Here is a 16,662-nt window from a genome sequence, read left to right as displayed (position 1 = left end):
CGGAATGTAAACAAACAGCTAACTTCCGGGTGAGTTATTGAATTGAGGAAACTGAGTTTTTTGGGGCCTTTGTTTTGGTAACATTATGCTAAACATTTAAATCTTTAAACCTGCAAATGTTAATTACCTTGTAAGATGGTTTTAGTATATTGTCAGACTGTACTAGGATAAATAGCCCCACTGTGACAGCATGACAGTATTATTAATACTTGTATCAACTACTATGCAGTGGTAAATGCTGATTAATATATCATGATATGGCAACATTTTTAAATCAATGTCATCTGACAGCTAACAATCAAAATGATGAAGTGAAGCACATATTTTGGCCCAATATGTCATCTAAATTGGCAAGTGTATATGTAAATGGTACTCACATGTTGAACCTATAAATGTAAATTTCAAATAAAGCAACAAAAAAAAAACATCTTAAAACTTTGATGAAATCATATCAGAGTTATAAATTCTAGATATTAATCTCCCCTGAAGTGGCGCCATCTGTACACTTTTTATGATGGGCTCCTGTGGATCAGGTGCGGCATCAGTCCATGTCCTCTTAATGTGGCCTTCAAAATGCAGAGCAAGGAGATGCTACAACAATGAGGCATAATTGACTTTACATGTAATTACTCACGGAGCAACTGTGTGTTTTCAACAGTGGTGTAAAATATTGGTGTCATCATATGTGTATATAAGAATAGGGCTCAGGTGTTACACTATATTTGAATCTACACATTTTCTTTAGATAATTCCAACAAGCTTGATACATCAGTGTTAGCCCATGAACACAGATTTGATGTCCCCTTGTCTTTTCCCTTCTCCCGTTGATGAATTTGGAGATAATGAAAATAGAAAAACTACTAATGGATGAGGAGGAGTTGTCGGCAGCTATGTTTGAGTCCATGAAACCATCGGACTGACTCTGATCTGAACAGATGACTCTCGTGCTGTGTTCGTGCTTCGTCGATGGATTCGCCCGTTGACACGGCCCTGCAGGGCAGCGGCACCAGCAACTACACGGCTGACCCCTCCGGTCCGAGCTTCACCAACCAGCTGGGCACTCCCTCACCTGCTGTGCCAAGGTAGCTCACTGTCCAACCACTTTCCTCTCTGCTTTGAAATTCATATTGCACTGTGCAAAATTCATATTGCACTGTGCAAAATTCATATTGCACTGTTTTGCAGTGAAGAAATACAAATAAATGAACTTTTAATTTTTTTATGAACAAGCAATTCAGGGTTTGAAATGCTTTGGTCCTGTAATAAGGAGCTAGTTACGACTTAAAACCGCAGTTGGTAACTTTAATAAAACATAACCGTTTGTCATATTTGCTCAAACTGTTACTATATCCTGACAGTAATACATGAGACAGATAATCTGTGGTTTTCTGCCTCATCTTATTGCTCCTAATGGCATTTGTAAGATTCCACGGCGGCCAAAGGAAAACAACTCTCACCTCAAATGTCTTCAGAAACATATTTCACTGTACTGTTTAGCTGTTGAACGAGAACGTTTTTGAAAGCAGTTGAGCTGCTGCTCTCTTTGTGCCTCTCGTCACCTTATTCAATCTACACTTTTTAGCTCCGCATAAAAGGAAAAATATTCTCAACCGTTCAGCTCCAGGAGTGGAGTCGCAACGCTCGTAAATGTCCCACTTTGCCCAGGCAGCCAATCAAATCGAGCAAAAATGTTTCGAGCATGGTAGAATGATTTAAATCATTATTTTTTTATTATAATTTTTATTTAGTTTTAACCAAGTTGCTATACTGTGCTTTTTGACAACATTCTCAATTTGAAAACTTCCTTTGTTTTTGCTGAAAACCACGTATATTTCACAAAGGAAAGTAGCGAATGTAATATTGTTTTGGTGTTGGTACCAAAAGTCAAGTACTCTATCCTACTAGTATCAAAAAATGATGCATGAGGCACTGTGTCCAGATTATGTACAATGATTTCTACCTCTTTCTGTCTTTTCTGTTGTTGTTTCTTTAGGGTTGTTTCCATAGTGACCAGCCTAGTGACCGTCACCACAGAGGTCACAGTGGGGAACACAGGAAACCTGTCGACTTTCGGAGACCAAAGAGGCAAGGAGCTCAGTCTATTCCACCAGGCGTCCACCCCGACGGTGCTGAGCGCCGCCGAGAGTAACTCTGTCCTGCAGGGCATCGCGGTGGCCACCCAGGCCCTGGTGCTCCTCTCCATCTTCCTCCTCTCCAGCCTCGGCAACTCCGCGGTCGTCGTCGTCATCATCAAGCACCGACAGCTCCGGACTGTGACCAACGCCTTCATCATGTCGCTGTCGCTGTGCGACTTCCTCACCGCCGTCCTGTGTCTGCCGTTCTCCTTCGTCATGCTCTTCAGCAAGGATGGCGCCTGGATGTTCGGGGAGCGTTTCTGCGTGGCCAACGGCTTTTTCAACACCTGCTTTGGGATCATCTCCACCCTGACTATGACTTTGATCTCCTTTGACAGGTACTACGCCATAGTCAGGCAGCCACAGGCCAAAATAGGGTGGCAGAAAGCGACTCAGTTGTTGATAGCCGTGTGGGGAACTGCAGTCATCTTCTCTCTGCCTTGGTATCTGTTGGTCCGAACACCTACAGAGATCCATAAGCGAGGTTTCTACCACTGTATGTACGTGTTCCACTCTGGGACCTCCCGCATGGGGACAGCTTACAGTGTCTGCCTTATCGTCGTGTGTTTTTTACTGCCCTTCTCCCTCATGTGCTTTTGTCACTACAACATCTGCAAGACGGTCCGTCTCTCTGAAATCCGAGTCAGGCCAGTGACCACATATGCGTACTTGCTGCGATTCTACAGTGAAATGCGAACCGCCACCACGGTTCTGATCATGATCGTCTTCATCATTTTTTGCTGGGGTCCATACTGCCTGATGGGGCTGGTCACGGCAATGGGGGACTACACGTTCAACCCTGCGATGGACACAGTGGCCATCTGGCTAGCCTGGGCCAACGGAGCCATCAACCCTCTGATCTACGCCCTGAGGAACCCCAATATCTCCATGTTACTGGGGCGGAGCAGAGAGGAGGGCTATCGGACCAGAAACATTGCCGCATACCTCTCCAGCCAAACCCAGAACCGGGAGATTCGGCTCAACCAAGCGGCGAGGATGAGGGACCGCTACGTGAGTCGTGTCGGCGTGAATAATATCAGCCGGCTGTCCAGTTCAAGTCCTTTCAAAGGAGGAGGGGGAGGGGAGGTGGCAATGTGGGCCTGTAAAAACCCTGCTGTGTTCTTCTGCCGGGACGCCCAGTCCGACACTGCGACACTAGCCAACTCCGTCAGTGCCCCAAAGATGAAGACAGCTGACACCAGCCTGTGACATTCTGGGAGAATGCTTAACCATCTCACGAGTTTTTTCGTCTTATCTGTATTTGTTGTTGTGGATCTAGAGACTATCACCAGTTTGTAACAGTTTTTCCAAACCTTATAGTATTTGTGTCTTTTCCAAAATGTTTATTTGGATTTTGTTCCAGGAACCAAATGCATGCTGTTAAATTACCAAAAGGTTTACACCATGTGGGAAGACAAAAGTTAGCTGTTGCAATTGATGGGTACATGAAATTCCTTCCTGATTTTGGTGGACACCATCATCATGCGACCTGTACAGGACCACCTGCCGGACCTCTGGCATCCTCTCAGTGGTTAAGCATGGAAGGGAATGGAATATATTTCTGTAGAAAACCATGAAATGTTTGTGTTACAAAGGTTTTTATGTTTTTTGTTTCATCTGTAAACGCAGCATGTGGATATGGAAAAAGCATTTCCTTAATCCTAAACTTTTCATGCTAAAACATATATGTACATGTAATTTTCAGACATCTCCAGAAAAAACCTCCCAGTTACAATGGATTACCCAGCCATCGTTTCAGCCAACAAGCTTGCAGAGTCAACACAATTTATTCAAGAGACGTATTTGTAATATGGACTGCTGTCTCAAACCACGCCTCTTATTGGTCATGATAAAGTGGATGGTGCAGCACAGCGAGTGAGATATGGCAGTTTCCTCTGTTCTGGACTGCGGCCTCTTCACTCAAAGTGTCTGTTCAAGACTTCACTATCAGTGCAAGGTTCCCCAAGTTGATTTGTATGGATCGATAAAGAATGATTTTGCAGCCCAGTCGCCAGGAAAAAAACGTTGCCATTTTAAGTTTCCGCAAACTCCCAGATAAGTAGAATGACGACGATTATTGCGTTCGGTTAGAGCAGGTGACGTAGTACAACGAGTGACATAGTATGTTGAGCGACCATTATTGAAAGGTACGCGGAATGGATGTAATGTGGGCAAATTACCAGTTCACCATGCAAGAAAGATGTGTCAAACAAACTACACCGTTGTCCGTGTTCCCTGTAAAACCAAAAGTCTACACGTCCATTTATTTTACGTAACTAAGTTAGTACGTAACCAAGTTGTTGACTTCACGTAATGTTACGCTTGTAACGGAATGTTTTGTGAAGAGGTCTGTAACAGCGATGGTTTGTGGCAGTTACGTTGTGTTTCGTTGTCACGATGTTGAAGGTTATTTTGCTACCATACGTTGTGACGTTATTATTTGAACACAATCCATGATCCTTTTTCTAACCTTCACCGAGTCCTTTTGTTGCCTAAACCTAACCAATCATTGCACAGTATTAAGAAGAAGGAGAAAGAAGAAACCATTTTTATTGTCATATACACATACACGAAATTTGACTTCTGCCTTTGACCCATCCCTGTATATAGGGAGCAGTGCCGTGTGACGTTGTGCAGAGCAGTAGGTGCTTTCAGGTGTCTGAAGCTCAGAAGCTTAACTTCGGAGGTTGTAGATCTGAAGCTGTGCCTATGAACAGTCATATGGGTCATTTTGAAAGTCACCAACAGGCTATCTATTTCATCGTTAGGTACGTGAGCTTGTTGCAATTGCAGCATGTCTGTTAGCCTGTTGTGGAATTGTTTTTTCTTTTTACTTATTAGGCATGCCATTACTATATATTTTATTATGATTATTGTTGGGCTCTGACCATGTGGCTTAAACATGTGCTGTGGACAAAGAAAATCAGGCCTTAACTTTTTCAAGCAAAGGTCTCATCCTGATTTGTAGTTGATAAGAACAAGCCTCCTCTGGGTGAAATTTCACACTCAGGTGTGAATTCCCCCTCCCCCCCAAAAAACCATGGTAACCGCTGCAGTCTCATTGGCCGAAGGCCAGGAGACCCCAGGACCCCTGTGGTTCAGCCGATGTTCTATAAAACTGTTTTTAGTTCACACCTCATAGCTTTTCCCCCTTCGACCTCGGTTGAGTTAGGAGGCACACAACCGCTCTCTTCGCCCGGACCTTCGTCCTGGACGCATGAAGACACATCGGCCTCTCCTCCCCCCCCTCCAGCACGACGAGGCCACGAGGAAGCAACGGCCCTTCAACCCTACTCAAACCCTGACAAGCCGTTTCGCTGGATGAAACAGCCCGCGATAACGAATCTGCTTCAGCGATCAGTTCAGCGCTTTTTGTTTCTTTTTCTTTTGGTGCACACATTCCGGCGAAGGAAAGACGACAACGCCTCCCTCCTTCACCGACGATTCCCGGTAAGACGCACGGACCACGCCGTCAGCCGAAATTAGATCACCCTCCCTGCCGCGAGGACAGATCACGTCTGCGTTTGCTCCAGAGCTAGCTGCGCCACGACAGACCGAAACAGCGCCAGCTCAACGCCGCGCTGAGAAGCACCCCCCCCCCTTCCTCTCGAAGAAAAAGGACAACTTTGCTCACGAACCCTTCAACGTTGCAACGAAGCATCTACAAGTAAGATTCTTGGCATTTGGGCATAGCTTAGCTTAAATTAACTTAAGTTTAATTCAGGCCATTCATTTATATGTTGATATTCCCGTGTTTTTGTGTGTTTAAGACTGTCGCGTGATATTGAGGTATTACGCAATCATTACGGAGCAGAGAAGCTCCGCTGTATTCGTGTATCAACTATGACTGTTTGCTTGGGATTTATTTGATTTCTTTTCATTGGTTTTACTACACTTCGTGTAGTATGCTCATTAAATCAGCTCTGTGAGTGAAGGGTGGAATCTCGGCTATTGTACATAACTGCTGGCAGTTCTACCGACAACGGCACGTTATGTACGATACGCCAGACACCCCCATTATCACTACAACGCGGACAGCACGCAGAAGTCTGATCCATGAGCCCCCACCTTTTTTCTCGTTCCTCCTTTCACGAAACACGCACATACACATAGCTCCTAGTTCTACTCCTGGGGAACCTCGTTCAAACGAGCGCCTCACATCACGTGCTGCCCAGGCACACGTGAGTACATACAGCAGCCTAACTGCCATTTTGTCCGGGTCCCTCGACTCCGCCATCTTTGTAGTTTTTAGCTGTAGTTCTTAAGGCCCCTCCCCTTTGGCCAGCGTCACTCGACGCCGCCATCTTTGTAGTCTTTAGCGTAGCTGTAAGACTCCCTCCTTTTCACCCACAGACCCACACACACACACACACACACACAGACATACACCCTCATCCACTTTATTCATTCTTTAGTTTAGGCATATAAAATTGTATGATAACGTTTGTTGGTTGCAATATTAATTGATTTGATCATTTATTATTTTGATTCAATAAACTCTGTTATACTTTCAGGAGCAGTCGTCTGTGATTACTTGTGCATATGTATTTGATAAGACTGTATGTAGTAGCCGGTGCTCGAACTTAAAAACCTTCACTGTCACTGAATGTGTAGTCATACGCAGACTATTGACATTATGAGTGACTACTAATTATGAGACTTAGTTTTATCGTTTGGTTATTGGTCCCTGTTCGCAGGGTGGTGCCCCGTTTATATTAATAATCATTAATAATTGTTACATACATCAATAATTCTATTGATGTCAAGAATTCAGTTTCTTAAATGCTGATAACCCAAACACGCTCCTTTAGATCCCAACATAATGGTGCCCCGTGTGAGGGCTACGTTATTCCAGTTATGTTACAGTATATATGCACATTAATCCATAATTATTTTTGAATAATTAATTTTCCAAAAAATATTTTTTTCGAAAAATTATTTTTTTTCTTCTTTTGAATGATCCAAATTCCTGAAACTTATTTCCCAAAATAGGTAGGCTTTGATCTTCAAAATATTGTCTTATTGTAATTAGATTTTTGATTTTAAATCCAGATTTTTAATCTTAATCTTTAATTCCCTTCTCGAAATTTTATTTCGTTTCCAGGTTTAATTATTCGTTTCATTTCTTAAACTAACAGCCAGCGGTGTAGTAGATTTGATCGTTTTATTTGTAATACCTTGCTTGTCTTCTTAAATCCCTCCAAAGAAGTTACACACAGCTGTCACAGGCCCAAAGTGCTAAACCACATTAGCATTTTCGCACCTCTGGCTGCAAAGCAGTAGTGATACCTCAGAGCAGCAACAGTAGAAACGTAAGTCACAGAGCTAGACATTTCACTGTGCGCCTGCATGAACCGTAACACTAACAGTAATTAACATCTAACAGTAGAAATCCTAAGTTACAGAACTAGACATTTCACTGAGAACCGTAAACACTAACAGTTTCCGTTCTAACACTAGGGAATTAACAACTACTGGGAGTCGCACTCATTAGATAGAATGAGCAACGAGAAATCCCCCATTCCTGGAGCTGTAGCTCCAGAAGACACCGCATTACGAGATGCGGTGGCTGATGTCCTCGGACTCACAGCAAAGGAAAGAGAGTACTTTGCAAAATACACTGCTGTCCTATGCGACGAGCAATTAGAGCAGCTGGTGGCTTATGTAAATAACCCAGCAGGTAACAGAGAGCGCCTGATTCAGGACGTAATCGGCGAAATACTGCTCATCTATCATCAGAAAATGCAGCTGCAAGCTGCCCGAACCCGGGCACAGAGCGACGAGCAGCAACGCGAGATCTGGACACTCCGAACAGAGGTTCAGGAGTTGTCACGTGACTGTAGAGCCCTACAGTCAGAAAATAGTAGCCTGCGCAGTGACCTCAGAGAGGTCAACCTAAAACTCTCTAAAGCATCAGAGAGTGATGACAAACTGAAAGCGCTTCAAGGTGTTCCAGCAACCCCGGTAGGTACTGCTACCCCCTATCGAGCCTTTCAGCCCAGTCATTTCTTGGTCTCGGCTCCCTCATTCCCCGAGACCCGAACCACCTTGCATTTCTTGAAAGCGACATCCCCAACCAGGAGGAGAGAGGACCAACACCAGGTCCTAGTCGGCCCAGGCGGCTTCAAAACCACCTCAGGCGACCGCAATCCTCCACGCAGTTCACGCGCGCGACAAGAACTGACCCCATCCCCCTCAGGGAGGGAGGATGATAGTCGTTACCACCATCGCGAGTATGGAGACTCAGACGACTCGGACGGCCCAGGCCCCATCAACCTTGGAGGCCTGCGTACTCGACAGATTGAGTCTCTGGCAAAAGACGTAGAGCGCTTCAATCCCGATAATCACGACTCGAGCATCGATGACTACCTAAGGGAGATCGATCGCTGCCTCCTCGACCTATCGCGCCTCTCATCGCGCGAAAAGCTAAAGCTAGTGTGGAAAACCACTGCGCGAAGCGTCCACGCTTTCATGGAAACGCTCCAGCCGAGCATCCGCGACCGCTATTCATCCCTTTGTCACGCCCTTAGGGAGGAGTACTCCCTGTACACCGACCCAGCTTCTGCCACCCTCGGCGCCTTTGCCATTTCCCAGGAAAGGCTAGAGTCTCCGAGAGACTACTTCAGGCGCTTGAGATCTGCGTACTTCCAAGGACGTAACGCCCCAGGTCTAGAAGAAGACCATGCCTTCAAGTCGCTATTCTTGCACAATCTCCACGACAACGTGAGATACGCTGTTACTATGCACTGCAGAACGAGTAACCTCACCATGCCAGAGATTAGGAAGTACGCGCAACTTGCATGGAAGACATGCGGACGGCCGACAAATCGGTACGAAGACACCGCCATAGTCTTAGGCATCCAACAGTCGAGCGACTCCGACCTAGCGTCGGAAGACGACGAGAGGACTTGGCCTAGCGAGCCCTGGTCACCCCCGAGGAACAGACGACCCTGGCGGTCGAAAGACCAACGGAACCAGGGGGGTGAAAGACGCCCTCAAGGGCAACCCATCAGGTAACGCTGACTCGCAGCCCACCTGACTCAGCCAAGTGACCTTTCCCCCTGCTGCCAAGTCGACGTGGTAGGGGGGGGGAAGAGAACGCAGCACACTTCCGGAAACGACCACTCCCATTTTCGCACCTCGTTCTTCAACCTTCTTGGGCGACCTTGTTCGCAAAGGCAATGCCCGTTATGTATATATCTATACATATTCTTCAGTCTTACTGGGGGGTCATAACACTCTTGCTCTACCCGACTCCGGGTCAGAAACGAGCCTCATGTGTTCCCCCACCTTTTCGCATACACCTCTAGGGTGCCACAACCTTAGAGGCCCTTCGAGCACCCTAGCTCGTAAAATCTTACGTCAACTAAGCCTTGTTCTCCTGCTCTCTCAGCATGAGCCACCTCCAGCTTGTTCAACGAAGCCACCGCCTTCTTTCAGCCGAGTCATCGCCCGGGCCTGTCAAGTCGCCAGTGCCGTAGGTAACTGAACTTGACCTGTGCGCCGGACCTGTCTCCATCTCTAATTAGGAGGGTGGGGGGAGGGAGATATCACCAGCCCGCCATGACACACTCCAGAGTGAAACTGTTCGCGACGTTTCCCTGAGTGCTGACGAACGTGGGATATCTGCCCTCGCCACTTGAACAGCGCGAGGGGGGTGGATCTCTGACAACAGAAACTTAGAGAGATGTACTTCACAGGAAGTGCACTCTAATCTTGCCAGTGCCGAAACCAACCGGCAGAATGGCAGCTTACTATTGACTACTGACGTTTAACTGCATGCTCCAACTCACCCTGTAGACATGCACTAACCGCTAACACATCCAACTTCAACCAGAACAGTTGCATGACCTGACAAACCATTGTGACTGTAAACTGATGCTCCACTCTCATAGAGAACCCTTTGCATGCTTTATAGACTCTACCAGAAGTAACCAAAGAAGACATAACCTCTGCCGTAGCAGTCAGATTTAACCCAGGACCTCATCCGAGAAGGCTCAGCTGTCAACAGCTGAAGCAGCGAGAGACCAGCCTAGCTAGTCACACTAGCTGTGCTAATGAAATCTGTAAATCTGCTACCACTACTGTTATGCAACCCTCACAGGTACCTCTGGCCTATAGTCTTGGCAACGCAACTCCAATATCGATAGATTCTAAAACTTAGACACAGGACTCGCTCTAAATCTACCGATTAGAGAGAGGTAGACGCACATATCATGTACTAATAGATCCAGAAGCGACAGACTAACTGGATTCCCTCCTATTCATAACACCACGTAGCCAACCTACGACTGCTCCGCCGACGGACTCCAGTCCTGTCTAGGAGTTGAACCAGTAACCACTGTTTGCCCCTCACCTGCTTCTTGTCTTTCTATTCTTACCTTCTCTCTCTTTTGTGTTTTGTTTTTGTTTTATTTGGGTTGTTACTTTCTTTGACACTATGCCGCAATGCTAGATTATCACAACATCATAATAGCGATTGAATTATTTGGGAATAATGTTTTGCTCACCTATGATTTGAATTGTGTATGATAGTAGATGTAGGTAGAAGTAGTTAAAGTCATCTGCCCAGATGCCACCTTAGTCATCTGCCCAGATGCCAATGAACTCTGAACTTGAACACCATGAACTTGACCACTATGAACCTTGAACTCTATGAACAATGAACACTGCCTGTTTTAACCACTGCTTTTGGTCTCAGGAACACTTGGACTGTCTCACCTCTTCAGGATTCCCCACCACATGGATGCACATGCCAGCCCTTGGTTTGCTCTAAAGACCGAAGCCAACACCTCGCTCTTCAGAACAAAGGGGGGATGTTGGGCTCTGACCATGTGGCTTAAACATGTGCTGTGGACAAAGAAAATCAGGCCTTAACTTTTTCAAGCAAAGGTCTCATCCTGATTTGTAGTTGATAAGAACAAGCCTCCTCTGGGTGAAATTTCACACTCAGGTGTGAATTCCCCCTCCCCCCCAAAAAACCATGGTAACCGCTGCAGTCTCATTGGCCGAAGGCCAGGAGACCCCAGGACCCCTGTGGTTCAGCCGATGTTCTATAAAACTGTTTTTAGTTCACACCTCATAGCTTTTCCCCCTTCGACCTCGGTTGAGTTAGGAGGCACACAACCGCTCTCTTCGCCCGGACCTTCGTCCTGGACGCATGAAGACACATCGGCCTCTCCTCCCCCCCCTCCAGCACGACGAGGCCACGAGGAAGCAACGGCCCTTCAACCCTACTCAAACCCTGACAAGCCGTTTCGCTGGATGAAACAGCCCGCGATAACGAATCTGCTTCAGCGATCAGTTCAGCGCTTTTTGTTTCTTTTTCTTTTGGTGCACACATTCCGGCGAAGGAAAGACGACAACGCCTCCCTCCTTCACCGACGATTCCCGGTAAGACGCACGGACCACGCCGTCAGCCGAAATTAGATCACCCTCCCTGCCGCGAGGACAGATCACGTCTGCGTTTGCTCCAGAGCTAGCTGCGCCACGACAGACCGAAACAGCGCCAGCTCAACGCCGCGCTGAGAAGCACCCCCCCCCCCCTTCCTCTCGAAGAAAAAGGACAACTTTGCTCACGAACCCTTCAACGTTGCAACGAAGCATCTACAAGTAAGATTCTTGGCATTTGGGCATAGCTTAGCTTAAATTAACTTAAGTTTAATTCAGGCCATTCATTTATATGTTGATATTCCCGTGTTTTTGTGTGTTTAAGACTGTCGCGTGATATTGAGGTATTACGCAATCATTACGGAGCAGAGAAGCTCCGCTGTATTCGTGTATCAACTATGACTGTTTGCTTGGGATTTATTTGATTTCTTTTCATTGGTTTTACTACACTTCGTGTAGTATTCTCTGCTCATTAAATCAGCTCTGTGAGTGAAGGGTGGAATCTCGGCTATTGTACATAACTGCTGGCAGTTCTACCGACAACGGCACGTTATGTACGATACGCCAGACACCCCCATTATCACTACAACGCGGACAGCACGCAGAAGTCTGATCCATGAGCCCCCACCTTTTTTCTCGTTCCTCCTTTCACGAAACACGCACATACACATAGCTCCTAGTTCTACTCCTGGGGAACCTCGTTCAAACGAGCGCCTCACATCACGTGCTGCCCAGGCACACGTGAGTACATACAGCAGCCTAACTGCCATTTTGTCCGGGTCCCTCGACTCCGCCATCTTTGTAGTTTTTAGCTGTAGTTCTTAAGGCCCCTCCCCTTTGGCCAGCGTCACTCGACGCCGCCATCTTTGTAGTCTTTAGCGTAGCTGTAAGACTCCCTCCTTTTCACCCACAGACCCACACACACACACACACACACAGACATACACCCTCATCCACTTTATTCATTCTTTAGTTTAGGCATATAAAATTGTATGATAACGTTTGTTGGTTGCAATATTAATTGATTTGATCATTTATTATTTTGATTCAATAAACTCTGTTATACTTTCAGGAGCAGTCGTCTGTGATTACTTGTGCATATGTATTTGATAAGACTGTATGTAGTAGCCGGTGCTCGAACTTAAAAACCTTCACTGTCACTGAATGTGTAGTCATACGCAGACTATTGACATTATGAGTGACTACTAATTATGAGACTTAGTTTTATCGTTTGGTTATTGGTCCCTGTTCGCAGGGTGGTGCCCCGTTTATATTAATAATCATTAATAATTGTTACATACATCAATAATTCTATTGATGTCAAGAATTCAGTTTCTTAAATGCTGATAACCCAAACACGCTCCTTTAGATCCCAACATTATTAATATGTGTAAAAGTGTCAGCTTGATTGTGTCTCAACAGGTTTTGGGTTGCAATCTTCCAAATACAGTGAAAGATGGAACCGATGTGATGTCTTTGTCTAGTTCAGTTCAGCAGCTGTATAAAAGATGTGACAATGACGCTTTTATGGCTCAGCGGCCACCTGTCTGCACCAAAGCAGCATCGTCGATTGTGCTGCGTTCAGTAGGTTTTAACATTGTCGAGAAGGATATTCACTGACACTTTACAACTTAAAGCAAAACGTTAAAATCTCTTCAGCTTGTGTTAACCACGGACCTTATTTCAGGCAGTTTACCAAAAACACTGTAAAAACCCACTGACTTCGAGACGAGGGAACCTAATGTGCAAAACTATACTGACTCATATGGGTTTTAGTACTCATTTCTTCTATTTATATAGCACCTAGGCTTGCTTTATAATAATCATTCTTAAAAAGCAGTAACTTCACTTTCTGCAACATATGATCTTTAAATGTTAGTAGGAAAAGCATAGGTGTAAATAATACTGTTGAGTTTACTGTAAGTGTGCCAGGTAAGACATCAATGAGCTGCAGCACTGGTACATTACTATTTTTTTGGGTTTGACAAGTCAAAAAATGTCTGCTGTGAGAATGGCCACCTCCATCTACGAATAAGAATGATACATAGACAGGATGGATTCAGTGGGCTCCAAAAGTCGAACTAATATAATAACTGATCTGCAGGTTTCAATGGTAACGAGGAAAGGAACAATCAAAGTGGGACAGCGCCTTGTTTAGCGGGCTGTCCTGTGTCATGAAAGCCATCAGTTCACATCCTGTACTGAACCCTAAAGGTCACATGTCTTTGAAGATTGTTACCCTACAGGGCTATTTAAAGACAACCAGGACAGGAGATCTGAGAGGACGGAAGAGGACAGCGGTCTGTCATATTAATATTAAACAGGTGAGGGAAACGATTGGGGTAATGTGGGCGTAAAAAACTCTTTAAATCAGAGTTGAGATGACTACCCTTTGGACATTTGAGCCCTTGAAAATTCTAATTCAAAATGAAGCCTGTTCTGATTCCCTCACAGTTCTTGTTCCTTTTTGCTTTCAGACCACTTTTCTGGAAGTAAAAATTCTCTTGAGTATTCCGATCCTTTATTAGTAAAAGTAGCAATACTGTAATGTAAAAACTACTCCATTACAAGTGAAACTCCTGCACTGAATATCACTTCAAATACAGTAAGTATTATCAGCAACATGTACCTTCCCAAGAAATGTTGTTGTCTAAGCAGCATTTTAATGGAGGCGGAGCTGATTGTAACTGTTGTATACACTGCGGGGTAGTTTATAGGACACAGCAGCAATGTAGCAGCAATGTAGCAGCAAACAACTCATCCATGTGAAGACATAGTAGGGTACGTCTACCTGAGCAGAGAATGAAGTCTCTCTCCCGCTCAGTATGTTGTACTCGGAGCTTCTCACGTAGCCCGTCGGCCGCGTGGACCTTTAAGTAGATGCGCGCATGCGCCACTGTTTGCTGACAGCTCTGCACCGCTCCCATACGGTGGTTACAGCTGATAACGCCGTCGCGACCGACAGCGTCATAGCGGAAGCGTGGCCCCCACCCTCCGGTTCCCCCTCCGGTAAACACTTGCAGCTCCGCCAGCACCGTAGCCTTCGTTTGCACCTTTAGCGCTGGCTCAGGCGTCCCATGTTGAGAGACGTTGAGAGGCAATTGAAATGCTCCCAATCTCGTATAATCCACTCTGAATTCCAGTGGAGTAGAAGTAGCATAAAGTAGTACAACAATGGAAATACTTGAGTACGGCTGAGTCGACGATTCACAACTAACAGAGTGCAACAGTAGTGACAGTATTTACCTGAGGGGCAACCGGAGGGTGGGTGACTTCATTCCCTGCTCAGGTAGACATTACTCCACTATATCTCGACATAGATGATAGTTATTTGATGATATATTAATGCTCTAAATTTTGAATTCAGCACTTTTAAGACTTCACTAATAGACTTGGCTGTTTTCAAATACATCAAAATGTAATTGTTAGCAATTGCAATCATTTATTTAATGGTCAGTAGACAAATGACAAATCTTATACTTGTACACACAAGTCTTTAAATATCATGTTACCCAAAGCGGTGGTGAAAATGCCCTACCAACATGATAAAAACAATAAAACAGAAACCTCCGAATTGTTGACATTATGATCTTGTCCTCGGTGGAACATCTTTTTAATGGGAATTCTCTGAATGATATATTAATGAACTCTTAATACCATTTATGACATATTCTCCATTGGCTTTGTTGAAGCCCACTTGCAAAAATATATGTGTAAAGGTATCCAGTGTGCAACACAAGAGGACAGTAAAACATTATGAGCTCATTGTGCATTGGCCCAAACACTTGTTTTGTGGGCTGTAATTATAATTGAGAATTATAAAAGAGAGAAGTAGAGTCATTTTCTCATAGACTTCTATACAACCAGAGGAGTCGCCCCCTGGTGGACACTAGAGAGAATGCAAGTTTAACACATGAAGCTTTGGCTTCACTTCTCAGAACCGGAAGTTGCTGTATGGGTATATTCGTCTTGTTCAACTTGAACAGCAGCTGACCTGTTTGTTACTAACGCACATTCTAATGCTAATACTTATAGTTTGAATGTTGTGCTTGTTGGGGGCTGAAACTCACACCCCACAGAGAGAAGGCCGGAGCACGTGTGTCCGGCTGCTTTGTGCAGTCGACACGCTCCAATAAGAAATCTACCAAGACTGGTTTACAATTATAAGGAATTTAATTCCACTGATGCAAGTACGATTACAGTTAAACATTGGAGTACATACTCCTATGAAATATTAAATCAATAAAACCCCATTTGCAAAAAACTCAACTCAGCTCCTCAGGTATAAAAACACGTCCGTCGTCCGAGAGCCTTCACACGAGAGAGCAAAAAAGTATTTTAAATCAAACCTCCCACATATTCGTTCGCGACTCCTCCCCTTCCGTCTATCTCAATTGCTATTGGCCAATTTCCCTACGCACTTCTGTAAACTCCTATCTCACATCTCTCTCCCTGAGCAGCTAACACATTCAAATCCTGTCAGTTATGACTTACTCCCTTCTATGATAGTCCTTCAGTATATAAGCTAGACTTCTGCAACTTGGCAGAAGCTTCATTTCTTTTAGCTACTAATCCTACATCACTTTACGTTTATCTTAATTATGCATTCCCAAAACCCTTATGATTATGACTAATTATTAATTCTTAATTATGAATTATTAAACACTTTTATTATATCTACTAACTACAGTTTTTTGCTCAAATTTCTTACAGCTCATAATGCAGCAGGTACGTGTTTGGTCAGGATTTCTCTCTTGCTCTTCTAAAAGTCTTATAATTCCAGCCCTTATGTCCTGGACAGTGTCTTCACGGGTGCAGATGGCTTGAAACAAACTGTTGATGTGACAGGTTCAGTGATAGAGTCTATCTAAGCTAAGCTCATATAACTCGTAATTCTGGTGTTTAAGACTGGAGACAAAAGGACAACACTCGTCACTGCTCTGCAACAGCAAGTTAGACAAGTGTGTTGGAATGTCACCTGGCTTCACCTCACACATGGGGGGGGGGGGGGGGGGGGGGGGGATTTGCTAGGATAACACTTTGTTTGACAGCAGTTTTAATACAATAACAAGCAGCAGAAATGTTTTATTTTTTATGTCAATATCTGTGAACCCTAGAGATAAAATATCCTTCCACC

General features: G+C 44.9%; 1 protein-coding gene across 1 annotated transcript; it reads left to right on the top strand.

Moving 5' to 3' along the window:
• The first annotated feature begins 837 nt into the window (after nucleotides 1-837).
• Nucleotides 838-4,977, top strand: gpr135 (G protein-coupled receptor 135). Its single transcript, XM_079286772.1, has 2 exons — nucleotides 838-1,082; nucleotides 1,994-4,977. The coding sequence occupies exons 1-2, from the start codon at nucleotides 967-969 to the stop codon at nucleotides 3,342-3,344; spliced, it is 1,467 nt and encodes a 488-aa protein (XP_079142898.1). The 5' UTR covers nucleotides 838-966; the 3' UTR covers nucleotides 3,345-4,977.
• Nucleotides 4,978-16,662: the final 11,685 nt, after the last annotated feature.

This window comes from Melanostigma gelatinosum, assembly GCF_949748355.1.
Source record: "Melanostigma gelatinosum genome assembly, chromosome: 16".
Taxonomy (NCBI): Eukaryota; Metazoa; Chordata; class Actinopteri; order Perciformes; family Zoarcidae; genus Melanostigma; species Melanostigma gelatinosum.
The sequence above is the reverse complement of the archived record's forward strand: the minus strand, read 5'-3'. Positions and strand labels throughout refer to the sequence as shown.